At 42.0% G+C, this 23,480-nt stretch overlaps 1 protein-coding gene across 1 annotated transcript in view; it reads right to left on the bottom strand.

Annotated features, from left to right (window-relative positions):
* Positions 1-23,480, bottom strand: part of SYNE1 (spectrin repeat containing nuclear envelope protein 1) — a 437,649-nt gene that overhangs the window by 227,978 nt on the left and 186,191 nt on the right. Inside the window, exons 43-51 of the mRNA XM_056853653.1 lie at positions 16,744-16,845; positions 12,179-12,382; positions 11,285-11,492; positions 10,667-10,779; positions 7,662-7,867; positions 6,315-6,470; positions 4,803-5,094; positions 2,644-2,816; positions 437-746 (exon numbers count right to left, since the gene is read on the bottom strand). Of these exons, the coding sequence (XP_056709631.1) occupies positions 437-746; positions 2,644-2,816; positions 4,803-5,094; positions 6,315-6,470; positions 7,662-7,867; positions 10,667-10,779; positions 11,285-11,492; positions 12,179-12,382; positions 16,744-16,845 (1,764 nt within the window). The remainder of the gene's footprint in view (positions 1-436; positions 747-2,643; positions 2,817-4,802; positions 5,095-6,314; positions 6,471-7,661; positions 7,868-10,666; positions 10,780-11,284; positions 11,493-12,178; positions 12,383-16,743; positions 16,846-23,480) is intronic.

The following is a 23,480-nucleotide window of genomic DNA, read 5'->3' on the forward strand; positions in this document are numbered from 1 at the left end:
CACTAGAAACCACAGCACACTGAGTCAACTATCTACTGCCCTGGGCACCATCAATGTAGTTAATTGGAAGGGGGGAGATTAATCTCAGTAAGCTACCCTTGCTTTTCTGGCTCAGGTGACTCTAGAAACCAATGACATGACATCTTGCCCAATAAAACTACAGCATTTATCATTAATCCAAGTAACTCAGCTGTTCTGCAAGGAGGAAACCACTACCTGAGTACCCTGTTATTTGCTCCATCATTGCTATGTTGTCTGCCTTCTTCTTCCAGAATCCTACTTCTGTTTCAACATTGAAACTTTGCTTCTTATGGGATCTGTCATATATTTTTTCATGTAAACATGTCCCTTACTTAAGATTAGAACCATACTGTTGCAACTGAAAGACCTCACTGATGAAATTTCTGTATAGCGCCATGTCTTACAAAACATTTACCTTGACCACAGTTGTAATGTCACTGAGCTGCATTTTCAGCTCCTCTTGAGCAGCTTCTCTGAAAGAACTGTCCTCTGTTTTTTCATGCAGTTCTGTGGCTTTCTCCATGAGTTGGTGCAGGTCACTAGAATGATCTTCTAATTCTGAAACAATAGCTTGCAAATAGTCCAGTTGTGAAAATTTTTCTTTTAGGCCATTCTGAAGCTCCAAAGGCTGCTCCACTTTGTGGTCGACTGACTCCAGCCATTGGTCCAGCTGACTTTTCCTCTCCAGATAGTCATTCCACTGATTAATTACAGACTCCAGCAAGCTTATATTAAAGAAACACATAGCAACTTCAGAAATCCGGCATAAGTTCAGAGATACCATTTTTGTTATCACAGGTTGTTCAGCAGGGCTGCTAACAGGTTTGTATTGAAAAAATAAATAACTAAACAAACATTTGCACAGTGAAAATGACACTGAAAATATTACTTGCCATAAGACTCTGAATGAGTCAGGTTAGGACCACAGAATAATTTCCTTTAGTTTAAATTTCATGTCAACCTTTGTGGCGGGGTGATTAACATTCTCCCTAAATTCTAGTCAGCCAAAATTGGCACCATTTATATAGCTTGATATACCAGCCTTAAAAAAAAAAGTATGCTTGGAAGCATTGACTGAAGATTCATACATGACTTTGTTGACATATGAACAGTTCTACCCTACACTTTATGGAGGATTTCTCGCAGATAATTCAAAACATGGGCTGTACATGAACAAGTTCTCAGTGATACTTTTTCAGCTAACATAAAAGATTGATCTAATGAAATTCACAAATTCATCTTAATCAGCCATATTTAATATAATACCCATCTACAAACATATAGTAGAAGCTAAGTACAATTCATTCAATCGTAGAAGTCCGCTTGATCCAGTAAAAACCGCCAAACCTTTTGGCAAAACTATAAGGAAACTTTTGAATAAAGTTGGACTCAGAATCATAGTTTAATGTTATGAAAACACAATTTCAATAAGGGAAATCTTAAAATCATATAGTTGGGACCACCAGGGTCATCTAGTCCAACCCCCTGCACAAGGCAGGAAATTCAAAACTACCTCCCCCCCACACCCCCAGTAACCCATACTTCATGCCCAGATGGCCAAGGTGCCCTCCCTCTCATGATCTGCCTAAGGTAATAGAATCAGCATTACTGACAGATGGCCATCTAGCCTCTGCTTAAAAATCTCCAGGGAAGGAGAGCTTACCACCTCCCGAGGAAGCCTGTTCCACTGAGGAACTGCTCTAACTGTTAGAAAATTCTTCCTAATGTCTAGACAGAAACTCTTTTGATTTAATTTCAACCCGCTGGTTCTGGTCCGACCTTCTGGGGCAACAGAAAACAACTCAACACCCTCCTCTATATGACAGCCCTTCAAGTACTTGAAGATAGTTATTATATCCCCTCTCAGTCTTCTCCTTTTCAGGCTAAACATACCCAGATCCTTCAACCTTTCCTCATAGGACTTGGTCTCCAGACCCCTCACCATCTTTGTTGCCCTCCTCTGGACACGCTCCAGCTTGTCTACATCTTTCTTAACCTTTCTTTTCTTATTGAACCTAAAGCCTAATGTCAGCTAAAAAAATTCTCTGTGCAAGTAAAAATGATGTGATTAATAGAATCTAGATTGAAAATTATGAATTGAATTCCTTTATGCTATAAAATAACCACTGTTGAAGAAAGGAGTCAAAACATGTTCAGCAGGCCTAGGGTTTTTTATTAGACTGAACTGACTTCTAAAACTGAATGAATCTCAGATTATAAATTTGATTGATTTGTAAAAAAATTTATATTTGAAATTTTCCACTTAGGATAAGTTTTATTTCCATTCAGTTGTATGTCTGTATATGTGGATATTGTAGTTAAAATGTCTAATTAGATAGTTGTGTGTATATTATTAGAGCAAACCTTTATGAGTACAGTATTCATTTTTTGTGTGCAGTTCTGTATTTTGCAGGCTTGTATACTGAACAAATGATGTACATTCTGATTCATACTTTCATTTCACCACTGAAATATGTACCCCGGTGAATGGCTGATATACAGATAGTTATTGTGCAAAAACAACCTCGAGCGACTTAATTGTACCAAAGATTGTTGTTTTCAATGAACATAATTACTAAATAAGGATCATATTTTACAATAAACAGGAATGAATATACTTACCTTTGATAGCTCACTGAAGTTTTGATAATGCTACTCCACTCATCTTTTAATGTTTGTAGCTGGCTCCGTATCACCTTCTGCCCTTCCTCATTGCTACTTCTAAGTGCTTGTTCACCTTTGCCAATGGCCATGTTTAACTTGACTTCTCCTTCTCCTTTTATTAAAAGGATGTCCTAGGAAGTAAAAAGACTCTAAAATTTTCAATTCATTAGTTTTCAGACTTGAAGAAAGCCCCATATCAAGCTTTGCAACAATTTAAGGCAGCATCATATAAGCAGAAGGAGTTATGCATATTACTTTTCCAACAGGCAATACTGTGACATGGATTCTAGATTCCCTTTGGCTGCCTCTGGATGTGGATGTCCTCTTTGATTATCATGGATAGCAGCCTTCATAAATCTGTCTTCAAGAATCCATCAGAGTTTCTCCACTACTCCATTTTCTAAAGAATTCTCCTCAGCCCCCTTCATGTAATTCTTTCACTGTCAGATGAATATTTCCCCCACTTAGAATGGTATTTGCAACTTGTTAAGGTAGTATTTTGCAGACTGACTCTTAAAATTATTTACCTAGTTTTTCTGGGTGCTGTTAATCTAGTTTTTAATGCTGCCTCTGATTTTAGCAGTGTTACTGTATGTTTGCCACCTTATCTTTATTGGACTGATGTCAATATTATTTTTAGAAAAGTGATACACAAGTTCATAAGTAAGCATACAAAAATTAATCAAGGGCAATACTGTATTTTGATACATAGGAACATAAGAAAAGCCATGTTGCATCAGACCAAGGTCCATCAAGTCCAGCAGTCTATTCACACAATGGCCAACAAGGTGCCTCTAGGAAGCCCACAAACAAGACAACTGCAGCAGCATTATCCTGCCTGTGTTCCAAAGCACTTAATATAATAGGCATGCTCCTCTGATCCTGGAGAGAATAGGTATGTATCATGACTAGTAGCCCTTTTTACTAGAAGTCATGAATACCCTTCTCCTCCATGAACATGTCCACTCCCCTCTGAAAGTCTTCCAAGTTGGCAGCCATCACCACATCCTGGGACAGGGAGTTCCACAATTTAACTGTGTGTTGTGTGAAGAAATACTTCCTTTTATTAGTTTTGAACCTCTCACCCTCCAGCTTCAGCAGATGATCCCGCATTCTAATGAGCTTTTCCCTACCCACTCTCTCCATACCATGCATAATTTTATAGACCTCTATCATGTCTCCCCTTAACTGCCTTCTTTCCAAGCTAAACAGCCCTAAGCGTTTTAACCGCTCCTCATAAGGCAATTGCTCTAGTCCCCTGATCATCTTGGTTGCTCTTTTTTGCACCTTCTCAAGCTCTGCAATTCCCTTTTTTAGGTGAGGTGACCAGAACTGTACACAGTATTCCAAGCGTGGTCTCACCATAGATTTGTACAAGGGCAGTATGATAGCAGCAGTTTTATTCTCTATTCCTCACCTAATTATGGCCAGCATGGAATTTGCCTTTTTCACAGCAGCCACACACCGGGTTGACATCTTCATCGAGCGATCCACTACCACCCCAAGATCCTTTTCTTTGTCTGTATATGTGAAGTTGGGATTTTTTGCCCCAATATGCATCACATTACACTTGCTCACATTGAATCTCATTTGCCATTTTAATGCCTATTCTTCCAGTTTGTAGAGATCCTTTTGGAGCTCTTCACAGTCCAATTTTGTCATCTGCAAACTTGGCCACCTCGCTGTTCACCACTAACTCCAGGTCATTTATGAACAGGTTGAAAAGCACCAGTCCCAACACAGATCCCTGAGGGATCCCACTGCTCACATCCCTCCATTGGGAGAACCGATTATTGATATCTACTCTCTGCTTCCTATTTTTCAGCCAGCTCTCAATCTATAAGAGGACTTGTCCTCTTATCCCATGACTATGAAGTTTGCTTAACAGTCTTTGGTGGTAGATTTTCTTTCCTTGGTTTCTTTTATCTGAGGAGGCTCAAATATTAAGTTTTATTTTGACAGGAAGTACACCGTGACAAAACTTTTTTTTAGTCCTTAAGATGCCACTGAACTTCTGTTTTGTTTTACTAACATGGCTACCCCTCTGAAAACTTTGTAAGTCTCTGGTCTACAGCAATAGTTTCGATGGCAGCAGTTCCATCATCTTGTTATTTTACCTGGATTTGTAAAAGACGTTTTTCTAAGGTAATTTTGCTCCCAACGGTGCTCTCTGCAGAGACCAGCTTTTCTTGCACATCTTTCACCCAGGTCCACGTGTTCAGCAGCGCTTCTTCAAAAACTTGGTGCTCCTGGAGGGCCACCTGAGAGGCCCTCAGTTTTTCTTTGACTGTCTTGACAAGATTCTGATATGCAGTAAAATGCTGAGATGCCACATGGGTCTCTTTCCCAGCACTATACCCTTTCTCATTTAAAACCTGTGTCTTCTGGGAAAGTTTATCAAAAGATTCTCTAAAAAAAGAAAGTTTAAAGTTAACAATGATGTACTCAGTTATAGATATAGCTATTAAGCTATGAGCCCACAAGCTCAAAAAGGTTGGGGACCCCTGCTGTAAATATTTAATTTTGTAGAGCAAACTCTTTTGCCACTGAAGCACTTAAAGCAAACAACTTACTTTAGAAGAAGAAGAGTTGGTTTTTATTTGACTACTTTCTCTACCACTTAAGGAAGAATCAAACCAGCTTACAGTCACCTTCCCTTCTCCTTCCCATAACAGACACCCTGTGAGGTAGATGGGGCCGAGAAAGCTCTAAGAGAGTTGTGACTAGCCCAAGGTCACCCAGCTGGCTTCATGTGTAGGAGTAGGGAAACCAACCCCGTTCATCAGATTAGGTCTGCTGCTCATGTGGAGGAGTGAGGAATCAAACCTGGTTCTCCAGATTAGAGTCCACCACTCCAAAACATCACTCTTAACCACTGCACCATGCAGTGGTCCAAGGTCACCCAGCTCACTGGTCCAAGGTTGCCTGGCTCACTGGACCTTTGAGGGTGGCGTTCCTCCCCCTCCTTACATGAGGGTGTGGGGGGAAGTGAACCCCGTCAACAGAGAGTGAGCCGAGCTTGAGGAACCTCTAATGAGAAGGGGAGGCAACTCCCAGAATGGCCAGGACTTGCAGGGAGACACACTACAGCCAGAGCCTGGCAAGGTACTGACCCTGACCTTCCCAGCTGCTAGTGTGGAAGCAAGCATTGGCAAGCTGGAGGAGACCCAGGCCAATTGTGGGGGAATAAGCCAGGGTGCAAGAACACCTCCAAGGAGGTACAGGCATGGCATGGCGGACTTGGCTGGGGTAGAGACAGAAAAGATGGGAGGTTTTCCAATCACTGGGGAGGGGAGGTGAAGAGAAAAGCAGACTGGAGAAAGGAGGATTCCTACTGTGCAGAGAAGGGGGTGAAGCAACCTCCCTTTGAAGAAAGGTGCTTCTCAGGAGGTCGAGCAGGAAGAAGGCTGGAGGGTTCCTTGATGCAGAAACCAGCCAGCCAGGGCAACTGAGCTACCAGGGAGAGGTTAAATCCCTCCTAAGCCCATTCGGAGGCTAGAAAAGCTTCCTTGGGTGGAGCTGAAAGCACAGCAGAGGATGGGCCACCCGTACTGGAGCCAGACCAGCCTCACAATATATCATTATAGACACTGGCAAAAAAAGAAAAGAAACATAAGCTGGTTTTATACCTTGCAACCAGTAGCTCTTCCAGAAATGCTTCCACTTTCTGCACCTCATTTTTCTTATCAGGAATGTGCTGTTTGGTCTCTCCCAAAGCTTCTGTATGTATCCTCTCCTCCATTTCACAAAGCCACTGGCTCTGGCTTTTGCACAGATCCTCAAAGCTATCAATGAACAAAAATTAGACTTGTTTCCAGAAAAGTCTACAATCAGTTCACTAGTTATTATATAGTTATTACCACTCAGTAAGAAATTTGTCTAGATACCAGTTTCGTCATCTAGAGAATGAGAGCTGCACAAAAATATTTTTCTGCAGTGACAAATAACCTAAAAATACTCAACAAGAATCTAAATATGTCAAACTAGTCCATGGGAACTATAGTGCAATTAGAACTTTCCAAATTTTAAATTAGCAAAGCTTATTTTTTTAGCACAGGCAATAAGGGAATGGATGGAAACAGAAGTACTGTTCTCGGTACACAATTCAAGATGTCAAATGTTCCCTCTGTTACTCCCAGCACACACACAAATTAGTGCTGCCACCTCTTACCATGGACACCAGATATTGCCCTTTATATTTTAAAGTGCACTGGATAGTATGTTAGCTCATCTGACCCATATCCTCTTCATTCCTGACATCCCTGCCTACCCTCACCTTTTGTGTGGCACCCTGGATATCCACCTGCAGAGCAGTTGTGGGAGGTCAGCAAATGAGAAGTTTGAGGAGAGAAGAGGTATCAAATTAAGTTTTTATATGCTGACTTTCTCTACCTTTTTAAGGAGAATCAAACAGGCTTACAATCTCCTTCCCTTCCTCTCCCAACAACAGACACCTTATGAGGTAGGTGGGGCTGAGAAAGTTTGGAGAGAATTGTGACTAGCCCAAGGTCACCCAGATGGCTTCATTTGGAGGAGTGGGGAAACCAACCTGGTTTACCAGGTTAGAGTCCACCATTCTTAACCCCTGCACCATGCTGGCTCTCATGAGTGAAGATTAAGCACATCACTATTACTCTCTAGAAAGGGAATCACTTGAAATGATCACCCATGATTCCATAATATGTCAGTATTTTCAATTATACATCAACTTTTCAAGCTGATTTTTTTTAGTAGAGAACACTGTCCAGTGGACCTAAGTATGTATAAGGTCCCAAGTTCAGTTCCTATCATTTCCAGTTAAAAGGATCTTGGGCAGCTAGGCTAGGAAAGGCCTCTGCGTGCAACCTTTAAGTGCCACTGCTAGTCAAAGTAGGCAGCACTGGGCTAGATGGACCTATGGTCTGAGTCGGTATAAGGCAGTTCATATAACTATTTGGTACAATGCATCACATGCTCATCTTATTGAAATAACCTACCTTTCAAGTTCTGCAACACATTCTTCCAGAGCTTGTTTGTCTTTCAAGCATTGTTTCAGGAATCCCTCAAAGTCCTGATGAGCTTTGGCTATCTGCTCCTGAATACCACTCACAGATGATTTCGATACATATGCACATAAATGTTCTCCTTCTTGAGAGGCTACCTCCAGTTTGTTCCTGCCTTCATCAAGAGAGTCCAGCACTTTCTAAGTGAAACAAACATGATTTACATGAGTAAAAAAGGATGGGAAGGAAACTGAAGTGAGGGCTGTGCCTTTCATACCGTTCATCAAATATTTAGAACACTGAATCTAGACTGGTAGATTAATTAAGAGAGTGGTGAGAATGATCAGGGGCCTGGGGACCACGCCCTACAAGGAAAGGCTGAGGGACACTTGGGAATGTTCAGTCTGGGGAAGAGAAGGTTGAGGGGGGATGTGATTGCTCTTTGTGTATTTGAAAGGCTGTCACTTGGGGAGGGCAAGTTGGCGGTAGAGGATAGGACTTGCAATAATGGGTTTAAATTATGGGCAAAAAGGTACTGACTGGATATTATTTTTACAGTAACAGCGCATTCCTGAGATTTGGTGTGGGGGAATGGCGGGGAAGAGGCGCCGCCATGCCTCCTCCTAAAGCCGTTCCCCACACGCCGAAAAATAAAATAAAGACTTTTTTGTGTAAAACAGGGCTTTCAGCCTGCCCCGGGAATGCCTTCCAGTATGCCAGAACGCCTCCTGGGACGCCAGCATGGCCTTCTACAATGCTGATGTAAGTAGCCCGGGCGCCGGTGTGGGGCCCCGAATGCCAGTGCAGTGCCTTCCTGGCCTCCTAAGGGCTTTCGCCCTCGAGGCTCAGCAATGCGCTGTAAGAGTTGTTCAGCAGTTGAATTGGCTGCCTACAGAGGTGGTGAGCACTCCCTCACTGGCAGTCTTCAAGCAGCAACTGGATGAACACTTGTCAGGGACGCTTTAAACTGTTCCTGCATTGAGTAGTAGGTTGGACTAGATCGGCTGTATGGTCCCTTCCAATTTTATGATTCTATGAATATTAATTATAACAATACAATTATAATATACACAACTATAACATCTACAATAAAGCTGTTCAAATAAATTATATTAAAACTGTGTGCAATTAATGAAACTGATAGGAAGTTTGAATCAATCAGGATCACTTGCATTTGCCTACTACTGTTCAGTGATGAGATGGAATGTGTGTGAGTGGTTCTGTGATGCATCAGAGCTTTGATAGCCTAACATGAGCAATCCTAAGCAGTTACACTCTTCTAAACACCATTGACTTCAATGGATTAAAAAAAGGGTAAGGTGTCCTGTGCAAGCACAGGGTCATTCCTGACCCATGGGGTGACATCACATCCCAACATTTACTAGGCAGACTTTGTTTGAGGGATGGTTTGCCAGTGCCTTTCCCAGTCATCTTCCCTTTACCCCCAGCAAGCTGGATACTCATTTTACCGACCTCGGAAAGATGGAAGGCTGAGCCAACCTTGAGCTGGCTATCTGAAACCAACTTCCGTCAGGATCTAACTCAGGTCATGAGCAGAGCTTTTGACTGCAGTACTGCAGCTTACCACTCTGCGCCACGGGGCTCTTTCAATGGATTTAGGAGGGTGTAATTATGCTTAGAATTCATTGTAAGCTGTTCAACTTATCCTGATTTTGCCTTGCAATGTGCAGCAGTTATACTTAGAAACAATAATGGGGCAGAATCTGAAAGGGCAGGAGTAGGAGTTCAGACCCTGGCATTATGGAGTCTGCCCTCTTCCAGAGAGATTTCAGAATGACCTCAGACCCATGCAGAGTCAAGTATGATCCAGCTCAGATCTGTTTTGAACTACAGTTTCCTACGAGTCTTTCTCACTGCTGCTCTTTCCACATGTAGGTAGAGGGGAGGAAGCAGGGAGGGTTTCTGTTGTAAGAAACAGTCCTGTTAGAGCTTAGCTTTCATATGAGCAGTGGCATCCACAGATGCCAAGAATCATGGAAAATGTATTTACTTCTTTATTTAGAAAATTTGTATGCTGCCTCTCCAGAGCTGCTCAACAATAAAACAAAATATTCTTCCATATAGTCCTCATCATCCTTCTGTACCTTGTTAAATTAATAAAAGGAGAATACAGGGAGGGATCCCAGTGGGATCCAGCAGTAACAAGCTCTCTAAGTCCTGCTGCACACCCAGTTAGACTGTAAGGTAGCATTTCTGAAGGGGGTGGTGGAACTCCTTAGGAGCTGGTATGACCTTACACTGGCATAAGTGCCCATTTATCCCAGGATAAGGGGCACTTATGCTGGTCTGGGGGGCAATCACTCTGGCTCTGGGACACCATGCCGCTGTGCAGGGCTCGGGCACCAGCGTGACCTCCTGCCAGTGTTTTCCCAGGGCAGTTCCTTGTGCCAATGTCCTGGGGGGTGTTCCCGGGGTGGAGATGCCTTTAGGCAGCTTCCTAATCCCTTTCGGGCCGGGAATGCCCCCTTTGCCCTTATGGCAAATTATGACATCTTTTTAGGGGGCATATCCCCGTGGAATGCCATGGATCGGTTCTACAGGGCTCACAAGTAAGGGCAGATTTCTGGCTTCGGGGGTGATGGTGGATCCTGCTTTGGAAGCAGCATGGCTGCACTGCTTCCAGCTGCTGGCTAACTACACCTCCCTCAGGAATGGGCTACCTGATACGACTATGGCAATATTAACATCTTTTATACATAATAAACAAATTTAAGAATTTCAGGAAAAATGGAATGTCTTTTTCAATTATATGGTTGAAAATTAAGAATAAAATAAAAATAGAAGAAAGATTTAGGCAATACATGTTTTACAATAAATATGTTATTAGATATGAAGATATATTGAGAATATAGAATAACATCACTCAAAAGAAGTGAACTACTAACATAAATTTTAAAACTAAGCTCCACATAAATTGTAATAATATAGAAATGCATTAGAGTTACAACATTTTTTTTTCTAGATTTTGCTAATCATACCTTCAGTCCATAGAGCTTTGCATCTATGGATTTACTGTCACCAGATGTAATACGTAAATCTTTTACAGTGGCCTTCAGATTAGAATACCAATTTTGAAATTCTGCCATTGACACTTAAAAAGGAGAAAGAAAATTAAAATGCTGAATTAGACATTCTGTGCTCAAAGTGAGAATACAGTCTGAACTGTTTAACAGTTGCCACCGCTAATATACTGTAATTGCTGACACTAAAGTAAAAACACGGATTTCAATTCACTAATGGGAGTTTGAATCATGACCTAACAAACTCCAAGCCTTTGTATTATAAAAACAAGGATACTGGTAATGCAGCAGTGCTGCTTCATTGAAATCTAATGTTATTAGAAAGTAGGAGGCACATTTGAGTGAATTCTGATCAGTACTCTCTGTCTTGAATAGGGAATGTATTAAGATGGTGTGTACAAAATCCAGTCAATAACACGTTTTTGGCATTAAGAGTTTTACAAATGCTTATGCTCGAAAATGATTCTGTGAAGTCAATGGAAACTTTTCACCAGCCCGTTGGCACGATCATCTTAAGCAGTTCCATACATTTCTGTGGTCTAAATGGCTAACATATTAATAATCTTGAGGACTTACAGAGAAAATGTTTTTCCAGGGACTCCTGCATGGAAGTTTGTGTTTTCGAAGTTAACTGATTCACAGCCTCGTACTTCTTGGTCAGTGAGGTGACAGTGCTCCCAAGGGCCTCCAGTTCCATGGATGGATATTTGCGACAGAGGCTGTTGAGAGTCTCCTGTGTGGAATCAAAGTTGCTCTGCTGTTGCTGAAACTCCTTTTGTATTTTCTGAGGAACAAATTTGTGACATTAAGTATATCACATGATGAACACATACACATGAACATATGAAGCTGACTTATACTGAATCAGACCCTCGGTCCAACCAAGTCAGTATTGTCTACTCAGACCAGCAGCGGCTCTCCAGGGTCTTAGGCGGAGGTCTTTCACATCACCTACTTGCCTAGTCCCTTTAACTGGAGATGTTAGGGACTGAACCGGGGACCTTCTGCATGCCAAGGAGATGCTCTACCACTGAGCCATGGCCCCTCCCCGATGTTTAACTTTTATTGTATTCACATATATGGCAACATGTTAAGTTTCTCAAATTCTAATTCTAAAATCCCCCCTCCCTCCCAAAATTGATTTGTGCTCTAATGGCATTAAAAACACAAACTCATGTCTCAGAATTTGAGACTGTCTTTTTCATCTCAACTGTAGGTCTGTGACTACAAACTTCAGCTTTGGAAATACACACACAGCCTCATATACATTTTAAATAGTTTTAGCTATTGTAGTCTAGTTGAAGAGAGAAGAGAATCCCTCCAATCTGCATCAAGCAAAACCTATGTGGTCTTCAGATCATAATGAACATCCAGGTAGTGTTACATTTACAGCCATTACAACAGTGAAAGTAAAAAGTAAAAAAACAAACATGAAGCTCAAAATCTTTTTTTGTTTGTTTGTGCTCCTACCTTGATTGTACTTAGACCTGATGGATCCTGGCTATGAGCACAGCTTAAAAGTGATTCTTCAATTTTGGCAAGCCAATCTTCCATCTGATTAATGAAGTTCTGTAACTGCATCTTCTGAGTACTGAAATCTCTCAGTGTTTCTTTTGCTATTTCACTCATTTCTTTAGTATGCATCAGTTTTTTCCACAGATCTGCTTCTAAAAACTTTTTTTAAAAATACAGTCATTATACTTATTATGCTTTAATATTATGCCTATATATGGACATATGAGAGGTAACGGTGGTTTGAAGTCTTGCATTAAAACCCTACAAGGAAAGGAAAATGTCCAAAGAAAATCAGTCTCCAATTTGGAAAGAATTAAACCTGAGCTACAAATTTAGCACAACCCTTTGGTAGAATAATTTCTATATTCCACGGCTTCAGTCTACATTTATGATTACTCTGCTATATAAAAATCTCCCACTACATACAAAGCCCGCAGAGCTAGAATAAAAATGTTAGTTGAGCCCCCTGCCTCTGAAGTGCTAGGTTTCTATAGACATTGATTTTTCCTTTTATATTCCCTTTATCTTTAGAGCACTGAACTCCTACCCTCCTCAGTTTGAAATTTGGAAATTCTGGGAGAATTCTTCTTAGACGTTATCTTTTTTACTATTACATGGACTTAAAGAAGATATGCAGAATTTATTCTAGATAGCAATTTTTTTACAATATATCCTATATTTAAAATAGGTTGTTTCAGACCTTGGGATAAGAAAAAAAAATAACATGTAATTTTGCTTTAAACATGAACTGCATATGAGGGAAGCAGACTTATATTGATCCATCTACCCCAGTATTGTCTACCCCAGTATTGTCTATTATGATCAACAGTGATGCCCCAAGATTTCAAACAGAGCTTTCTCTAAGCCCTGCTATGTAAGCTTGCAATAACAGAAAATACCAGCAACTTAAACTGGGACTCTAGGTATGCAAATGCCCATAGGAGCCGGTGTAACCCCTATGCTGGTGTCTGTGCCACTTGTGCTATTCAAACTGGCACCACTGCCGGAGTAGCGCAACTTACACTGGCCTCCGTGGACCGCAGTGGCAGTGCAGCTGTCGGACGCCTTCTCAAGCTGCGGCGTTGCCATGCCAGCTATTTTGATGGCATAGGCTGCAATCCAGAAGGGGGGGGGAATCTGCTTAGGAGTCAGTGTGACCCTGAGCTGACATAGGTGCCATGGAATAAAGTGGCACCTATGCCGGCACGGGGGCAAACAGACCGGCGTCCAGGAGCCACAGAGCTCCGCTGGCCCCTGCCACCAGCGCAGCCATTCCAGGAACTAAATCCCAGAAGAGAATGCCCGTGCCGGCATGGGGGATGCCTTTGGACAGCTTCTTAACCATGTTCCTACCGAGAATGGCTCCTAAAGCTGTGGAGTGGCTGTGCTATTTTTTGGGTGGCACAGCTTTGCTTTGTTCGATGGGGCATTTCCCCCTTTTTTGTTTTTTAATAATTTTAAACTGCTCTTTTCCACTTTGCAGCAACTAGGAAGCCTTTGAGGAGGAGGCACGGCTGAGCCGCGCCTGGCCACTGCCTAACTGCCCCCTAATTGAAGCCCTTGTGCTATGCATATGTATAAAAGAAATTTCTCCATAGGCCTGTCTAACTAGTGATGCAGTAGACAGGATAAAGGAGTTAGTCTCTTTTAGAACATTCAGCTTGCCTGACTCGATTTTTATGTACTTATTCTGCTAATAATATGGTGCCTCACAGGGCTCTTTTCTGTCCTTGCTCTTCCACATGCTGTTTACCATTTACATGAAATCACTGGGAGTGATTATCCAGGTATCTGGATCATTATTAATATGCTGAAGACACTCAGCTCTATTTTTCCTTGACGGCTGCATCAGGCGGTTCTGCAGAAGTCCTAAACATGTGCTTGGAGAAGGTTATAGGATAGATGAGGCCAATAAACTGAAGCTCAATGAAATACAGCAATATACAGTTGAGATGGCCACTTAATTCCATTATCTTTAATCTCCACAATTATTTGCTTATGCTACTTGCCCTATTCCTGTGTTGACATAGTGACAGACAAAGCTCTTGTCCATTTTTCTTTGAATGGTAATACTGGCATGGTTTGACCCAGAAAAGCCCCACAGTAGCTCCTTTTGTGATAGTGAGTTGAGAAAAAAAATGCCCAAACTTTGTGAGTCTGCTACATGTATTAAACTTCCTATTCAAAACCTGCATAAGAAGTTTAATACATGTATGGATAACTAGAGAAAATTTCCAACTACATTTTTCTTGCACTGCATCAAAAAAGTATTATCGAGCAGGTACCTCCACAATGTATTACCTTAGTCAAGACACATCTTTCCCATACATAAAAGTTGCCAGATTCCCTGGCAATTGTAAAGTCAGGATGGTCAATAATTGGTTTCACTTGTGACATTAGAGGTGCTATTTATGGTGTATGTTTACCCCGAAATTCAGCCTCCTCTATCCTCTTGCCCCCATCACATCCAGGTGGAAAGAACAGTATCATTGCCCATCTGTTTGATATTTTAAGCTATACTTGAGTTGTCTTCTCTTAACCATATCAATAGGGCTACCAATCTTGCAGCTTTGTAGTTATGTCTCAATATTTGGAATTACTGTTCTTCCTTCATAAAATGGTAGTTGAACCAACTTATTTCCTGTTCTCAGATACTTATAATTCCGAATAAATTTATTATTCACTGCCTGGATTTTATCAAGAAATTTTAGAGGGGAGTTAAAAAGATGTATTAAGAAATGAAAATACAATTCTGGGCAACATGGTCATCTTTCCCAGTGCCAAAAGATATGTAAACTTTGTGAATTTTAAAAATCAGATTCTATTTTCAGAAATATACATTGCAGATTGTTGAACAGTATAGTCTGTATATTTATAGAAATATAGATCTCCAGATATTTCACATCAGCTGTTTTTCACTTGAAGGCTGTTAGTGAAGTGACATCTGGGTTTCTTTTGCATTTCTATTATATCTAGAGCCATTAATACTGACTTTCCTAAATTGATTCTATAAGCAGAATATAATTTAAATTCTTACAAGAGTCTTACTAATCTGGAGACAGAGCAAAACCCACGTCCAGCCACACAACGCTAAGTAGCCAGCCAACCACAGCAGAAGTCCCCCCCTCAATCCCACAGGAAAGCAGCACAAACAAGTTTAGCCAACCAAAACCAGAGTCCTGTCCCCCCACAACCCACTGGCCTCTTGGGCAGTAAAGCTCCCTGTGGACTGAAACCAGAGCAGAGATGAATCCCAGTCAAACCACAGCAGATAATACACTGAAACCAGAGCAGCCCCAAAGAGAGCCCCAAAGAGAGTGGCTACAGCAAGCAGAAACTGCTTTCACACACACACACACACACACACACACACACACACACACACACACACACAGAGAGAGAGAGAGAGAGAGAGAGAGAGAGAGAGAGAAACCCAACAAGAAAAAAGTTCACAAGCCCCAAATAAAATCAAATAAAACCAGAGTGCCCCAATACACTGAAACCAGAGCAGATATTACTCCCAACACCACCACACCTCTTGGAGCTTAAAGCAGTTAATCAAACCAAAAAAAACATACACACACCCCAGAGACTCACCCCAGCCTGGAGCTTGAAGCCCCAAAGAGAGTGGCTACAGCAAGCAGAAACTGCTTCCCCCCACCACACACACACACACACACACAGAAACCCAACAGGAAGCAAGTTCACAAGCCCCAAATAAAATCAAATAAAGCCAAATAAAACACACACACACTCAGAGACTCACCCCAGCTGGAGCTTGAAGCCCCAATGAAAGTGGCCACACCAAGCTCCCCCCCCACACACACACACAGAAACCCAACAAGAATCAAGTCTAGAAGAAAAGCCCCAAATAAAATAAAATGATAGGGTCAAATTGTTGGATGTCTCCTCCTCCTCCAGGTAGCAGTCAAGGAATAATCCAATGGATCCAGCAGGCACAGGTAAGCTCAGGATCACAGCACAGCAACAGCAAAATCAAAAGTGCATGGACTCATCACAGGGAGCCCTTCTGGCCAATTCAGAGAAGTTCAAATGGGAGAATCCCTTCTCTGATTGGCCAAAAGACACAGCTCTGACCACCTATTGGCCACTGGGACTGATTTTTGCTGGTTCGGTGGTCTCCCCAAATGCAAGATAGGTTGCCCTCAAGGAAAGCTTTGTCCTCGAAAGGCGAAAAAAAGCCGAAGCCGGAAAGCTGAATTTATTCGGCTTAAAGCCGAAGCGGCTAAATTCGGCTTCGGGATTTCCCCGCCTTTTTTTGCTTCAGTCAATCCTGAACCAGATAAAGCCGAATCAGCATTTATTCGGCTTTTTTTACGGTTCGGGATTAACCGAATTGACAGCCCTAATTGATAGCATTTTGAATTGATGATTTTAATCATATTGCATAATAACTTGAGATTAAAAGGATATTGTATTTTGGTTCCTTCTGCCACATTCTCCAGGATGTCTTTTTGTCATTCAACTACAGCTCCAAAGTGTTAAAAATGATATCGTACCTGAAGATTTGTGGGATGTTCTTCCAAATTAATTAGTTCTTTAAGTTCACATAGTTTGGGATGGAGTTGCTCCAAGCTGTGCTCCTTGACCTTAATTTGAGACTGCAAAAGAGCACGTAGATAAATTATAACTAACAAATATGGATGAGGTTAGCAGTAAGATAGAATAAACAAATATAGAATAGACAATATTGTTTTATTTAAAAAGAAAACCACAAAACATTACATTTCTCATTTCCTAAGATTACACCACTTTTTCTTTTCTAGTTAAAGATTAATTTAACTGAAATTAACAGAATAAATGTTGCATCATAAATGGTGGTTAAAATATTGGCAAAAAGCACCTACACTATAGATCACAGGTCCATGAAATATATTTAAGGTATTTAACGGAATTCCATGAGGACCAATTCACACACTTTTTACTCTTTCACTAGGTGAAAGGTGAGTGCTGATAAAGCAGTTATTTAAATACTTAGAATTCCAAATGTTTCCATGGCATGATGAGGTATGACATGGAAAGGTCAAGATAAAAAAAAGCAAGGATGGGGGGGGGGATGTAACAAAGATCTATGATTTCTTGAAGTGAAAACTGCATAGCAATAGGCATGTCCCAATCTTAGCAGCATATGGTATACATTAAAGTCAGCTCTTTGGAAACAGTTCAATTGTTTGCTAAGCAAAAATAATTCTGCATAAAATCCCACATCTTTTTTATCAAAGGTTTAATCCAGGGGTCCCCAACACCTAACGCCCGTGGACACATTTTCTGGCACTTGCCGAGCTTTTTCAGGAAGTGTGTGGGTCTAGGTGGGGGGTTGTTCCCAGCAGGTGTCTAGATTTGCCAGGACAGTTCTGATTTGCTGTGAAAAAATATTGCTTCAGCTGCGGTGGCGGTAGAGTTTGTCCTTGATGCAAACAGCTATGCAAAAAGTCTCAGATTATGATTCTTATATATGTGTGGTAAGGTATATTTACAATTCCCAAGATTCCATCACTCTCTAGTGTGAGCAAGGAACAGAATTAGAATGTGGCTATATAAAAGGAGCAGTGCATCGCAGATAGGAGCTGACTTGATTCTCCATGTCTGAGGTCACTAACAAGGAGTCACTTTAATTTCCAACCCAGTGAGACACCCAAATACACACCTTTACTCATGTAAGTGAAAGAAGGTTTTGGTGAAATGCCTTACAGTCGAGAATTTGTACACTCAAAATGAGTATCAAGGTTTCTCATAACTGGGTCTACACTCTGTACAGGCTCAGAGGTTACAAAGTGATTTTTACTGGTGGGGGAGAGCAGACAAAGAGGAGTGGGAATAATTTCAGAGGGTAACCATATTGGTCTGCAGTAGAACCTTCTGGCCATCCAGCACCATAGAAAAACAAATGGCCCTAGACAGGGGAGGGATAATAGATGGCTAGTTCATACCCAGGCTAGAGTTATGCCTAAGCCACAGAGCTTGGGAGGCCAAAAGAGAAAGAACAGACCTTCCTTTCGGGAAAGGAAAATAAAGATGACCCACAAAGGGTGGGCAAAGGGGATGTTTTTGGAAATTTTGAAGCCACCGGGGAAAAAACCTCTTTTTCCCATTTTTTGGGAAACAACGAAAATGAAATGAAATGCATGCAATATTTATTTTCCTATCAAACCTAAACTTGTTTTACTGATTGAACAACATAAAATGCGTCATTCATAATTTATCATATAAAATTGCACTGTTTGGCATATTTATGGAATGAAAAATATAAATCTCTTCATTTTCTATAAGCAAAATTATAAGTATACCCAATACTTGAGAAAGGGTTGCAAACTGCTGCACTCTATGCTACTAATCTTTAATTTTTGCCATCTGAGAGGTAAGGGGGAAAACACTTGAAGAAAACAAATTTTAAACTAAACAAAGACTTAGTTTTTGGGTAGAAGCTCTCATAGGAATGCCAGTATGTTTAAATATTACTTTTACGAAAACACTGAACTCTTTAATAATGTATTATCATTAAACATATTATACCTTACTAATTATTGCCAAAATTATTACATTAAAACAGATCTTAAAAATATTGTATATGTCTACAATATAATATAAGAGTTTTTTTCTAATGCTCCCCAAATTCCACAATTTTTCCATTGGAAAAATGGAGAAAGTTCTTCAACATATTAATGCCGTACATTTGGAATCAGTAAAATTTCACAAATACATACACCTTTATTGGCATAATAACCATATTGCCAGATGCATTTGTATGGACACCTTAAAAGAAAAAAATTGAGTTCCATCATAAAATGACAATCAGTTAAAATCAGTATATAATGAACATTTAAAAAGATTGCAAGGAATTCAGCGACATGCTCAGTGACTTCCAGGGATTTATCCATCAATAACAATTGGATACTCTTGTCTGCTGAATTTTTTGGGACTTGAAGATGAGGATTAATTAGTTGTAACTGAATGTCAGGCTCGTGTTGCCTATTGGAATACTGGAGCTGATAGCCTTCTCCAGTTGTTTTGGGATGTTTGAGTTCCTGGTGATGCCCTTCAGGTTAAGTGGCATCCCTAGTGTCTTCATGCAAATGATTAATGAGGTGTTACATGACTTATTGTTTAAGGGGGTGATTGTGTATTTTGATGACATTTTATTCCAAGATGTATGAGGAGCATTTGAAACTGGTTAAGGAGGTCTTGCAGCGCCTCTGAGACAACCAACTGTTTGCCAAAGTGTCCAAGTGTGAGTTTCACAAAAACGAACTAACCTTCTTGGGGTATGTGATCTGCACAAAGGTCTAGCCATGGACCCTGAAAAAGTGCGAGCTGTGATGGATTGGGAGCCGCCCACTACTAGCAAACAGCTACAACAGTTCCTCAGTTTCACAAATTGTTACTGGGGTTTTCTCAACAATTTCACACAGGTTGCGTGGCCCATACCGACTTATTGAAAACGAAAGGGAAGGAGAGTTCGGCGACTCTGCCTTCCTCCCGATTGGCCTGGATGCCAGACTGCCAACAGGCCTTTGCAACTCAGAACCTGTGCTCAAGCATCCTGACTGCGAAAAACCTTTTGTTGTTCAGGTTGACGCTTCAGATGTAACAGGGGGGGCGCTGCTACAAATGGGGGATGCAGGGCAGCTTCAACCTTGTGCGTATTTTTCTAAAACGTTTTCTCAGTCGGAATTAAATTGGCCCATTTGGGAAAAAGAAGCAGCTGCAGTCAAGCATGCCCTAACAGTGTGGAGGCATTTCCTAGAGGGAGCGGAGGTTCCTTTCGAGGTGTGGACAGATCACAAGAACTTGGAGGCTTTGAAGGGGACACGTAAGCTCACAGCCAAACAAGTTTTGTGTAAAAAACATGTTCCCGGCAAGTAGAATCTCTTGGCAGGTGCTTTATCCCGACTCCCCCAATACCAGTGTAAGGTGGAGTGCCCAATTGACTCTCTCTTTACCCCAGAACTGAGGGACGTTGTGCCTAGTTTGGCCATGCAAACTCGCTCTCAAGATTGGCAGTCCCCTAAAGTGGATGGGGCACCGGACTTGGCTACAGAGCCCTCTCCTGTGAATCAACCGCTGGGTCCCAACCAAGAGGGGTTGCCGGTTCCCCCCAAGATAGCACCTGAAGGGTTGCCCCTGGAAGGGCGGCCGGACCCTTTCAAATCTGCCTTAACCCAAGCCTACCAAGCAGAGGGCACCGCAAGTTCCCTACCAAATAAGTTGTCTCTGAAGGCTTAAAGACAATAAACTATACGTTCCAGAGTCTCTGCGGAGGGAAGTGATGGATTGGGGCCATGGTTCCAAAGTGGCGGGTCACTTTGGGTTCATCAAAACTTTGCATTTGTTATGCGGGCAGTTTTGGTGGCCAGGGATGAGAATGGACCTGGACTCTTTTATTCGTAGCTGCCCCATATGCACCACAGCGACGCGGGTGATGGGAAAACCACCTGGACTTTTGAAACCTTTAGAAACTCCTGCGGGACCCTGGGAGGTCATTACCATGGATTTCATTACCGATCTTCCCCCCAGTCGGGGGAAGACAGTACTTTGGGTAGTCACGGATCTGTTTTCAAAACAAGTGCACTTGGTTCTTTGCATGGGACTCCCAACGGCCCAGAAATTGGCCCGGTTGTTTGTGTCACATGTTTTCAAATATCATTCGTTTCCGCGCAAGGTGGTTTCCGATCGGGCGGTTCAATTTGTAGTGCGTACCACCCCCAAACTGATGGACAGACTGAACGTGTCAATTCTGTGTTGGAATGCTATTTACGTTGCTATGTAAATTACCACAAAGACAATTGGGTGGATTTCCTGCCCTTTTGCAGAATATGCCTACAATAATGCTGTTCATCAGTCTACAGGTTTCAGCCCGTTCCAAGTGCTCTATTGCAAGGACTTCGGGCCCTTTGGTAACGTGGATTTCTTAGGGGAGGGGGGCTTCCCTGAGGTGGCTGACTGGGTGAACGTAATATGAAACACCTGGCCCTGGTTGCAAAAGAATCTTGAATGGGCCAAAAGCCAATACAAAACACAAGCAGACAAACACTATTCCCCTGAATGGAACATTCAGGTGGGGGATCAAGTATACCTGTCCACAAGAAACCTACACTCTTTACGCCTGTGTAAGAAGCTGAGTGAAAAATATGTAGGACCTTTCCCAGTCTCCCAACGTATTAACGAAGTCACAGTCGAACTCAGTCTGCCCAAGTCCCTAAGGGGGATCCATCCAGTGTTTCATATCAGTCTCTTAAAGAAACATGTTCCTGCTCCAGAATGGCATCCCGAATCGCCCCCGGAGGTCCCTGTGTTGGTGCAGGGGGAACAACATTTCGAAGTGTCAAAGATATTAGATTCTTACATTCGCAGGGGAGTGCTCTACTACTTGGTGCACTGGAAATATTTGAGCCCAGGTCATGATGAGTGGGTGGCCGAGCACCATGTAGCGGCCCCCCGATGGATTCGCCAGTTCCAAGAGGCCTATCCCAACAAACCTCAACCGGCTACGAGGGGTGGGTGGGCGCTTAGGAGGGGCAGAATGTCAGGTTCATGCTGCCTATTGGAATACAGGCTCAAGACATATGCAGGCCAGGGGCTGGCATCTGTTCAAGGCCAGAGCCTGGCTGCTTCTCAAGGTCTGATTCTCATGCTCATTATTCCTGTGTACAGTTTCGGTTCCTCTGATTATCTCAGATGTATTATGTTATGGCTTGTCTCCCTGGGAATCACTATCTCGAAGTAACTTCACTGTTATGCTTTCCCTGCCTAGAATGCTTTTAACCTGTACCTTGCGTACCAAAGGTCATTAGCAGCCTCACCTGCGTGTGAGGCAGTCAGCTTCTTTTAATCTGTCTTTTTGCTCCTAATGAAGTAGCATTGCTTAGGATCACCTGCCTGGGTGTGTGTGCTTTTTGGGATGCTAGGGACAGACACCTGAGCCTGACACCGCTGTTGAATAAAAAATGGACAGCGCAAGAGGATATGATGGACTGAATCTGGTTCATTAAGTTGACAATTACAAAACCTTTTATCACGTGGTACTTTCTTGAATCTGCCACTAACCATAGCTGAAGGAAATATATTCAGCCTGGCCAACATGAAGGCCCTACACTGCTGGGGGAGAACTAAATTTGAGAAATACTGGGCCATGACCTTCTGTGTGTGAGGCCAAAAACACATGGTGAGCAGGTCTTGTTCACTCTAGCAATTATTATTTGTTGTTCAATATCCCAGATCCTCCATTGAATCACCCGGAGGATGTGGGTTTTTCCAGAGTTGGTCATAGCCTCCAAATCAATACCTATGGAGTGGATTTTTTGTAATATCAAATGCGACCATTTAGAATTACATGGGTCAGCAAGTAGACTGGCTAGGAGACAACTGGAAAAAGTTCGGAAATGGAGGTGCAGTCCATATCTAATGGTCAAAACCCAGGCTCTAGTTTCCAAAAGATGAAGACCCAATTCGGCACATAATGTCAGGCAACCAACTGAAGTGGGAATACCAAGTATGCGACATAAAAAAACTGAATTAAATCTTTCAACCTCCTTGCTAAAAGCCTGAATCCACACTGGAATTTCGTACAGTAGATGGAGGATTACAGTGGGCTGAAAAATCGTTAAAGCGGCTGGGACAAATGCATTTCCATTTTGATGGAAAAAACGAACTATGGCAGACGTCTTACTCGGAGCTGATATTAGAGAGCGTTCTGGATAGACGGAACAGTTTAAATTGTGGTGGAAGATTACCGACAGATACCTGAAGGTTTTAACCTGTTCGATTACTCTCTCACCAACTTTCCAGTCCAATCAGTAAAATGCTTTGAAATGCTTTGTTAGACAAGGTGTTTCTCACTCAAAAAGAGAAAATGTTTCATAAGAGGGGTTTTTTCTATGCACCTCAAAATTTCCCAATGTTAACACTGGAAAAGTTATAAAAATGTTCTGACTTAACCTTGCCAAGGGGGCAAAGAGGCTGGTGGCAAAATGAGACTGCGAGTTTCCTGAGTGTTTATTATTTCAATTTATAGTCAGCCCTCCCCGAGCCTCGGGAGGGAAGTGCCCCAATAAATGATTAGCTGGTGATGGCAGATATTAGCGAGAGAGAGAGAGAGAGAGAGAGAGAGAGAGAGAGAGGGAGAGGGAGAGAGAGGGGGGGAGAGAGAGGGGGAGAGAGAGGAGAGAGAGAGGAGAGAGAGAGAGAGAGAGAGAGAGGAGTAGAGAGTAGATTTCAGGAGTAGAGAGAGAGGGGAGCC

Source organism: Euleptes europaea, chromosome 7 (genome assembly GCF_029931775.1).
Source record: "Euleptes europaea isolate rEulEur1 chromosome 7, rEulEur1.hap1, whole genome shotgun sequence".
NCBI lineage: Eukaryota > Metazoa > Chordata > Lepidosauria > Squamata > Sphaerodactylidae > Euleptes > Euleptes europaea.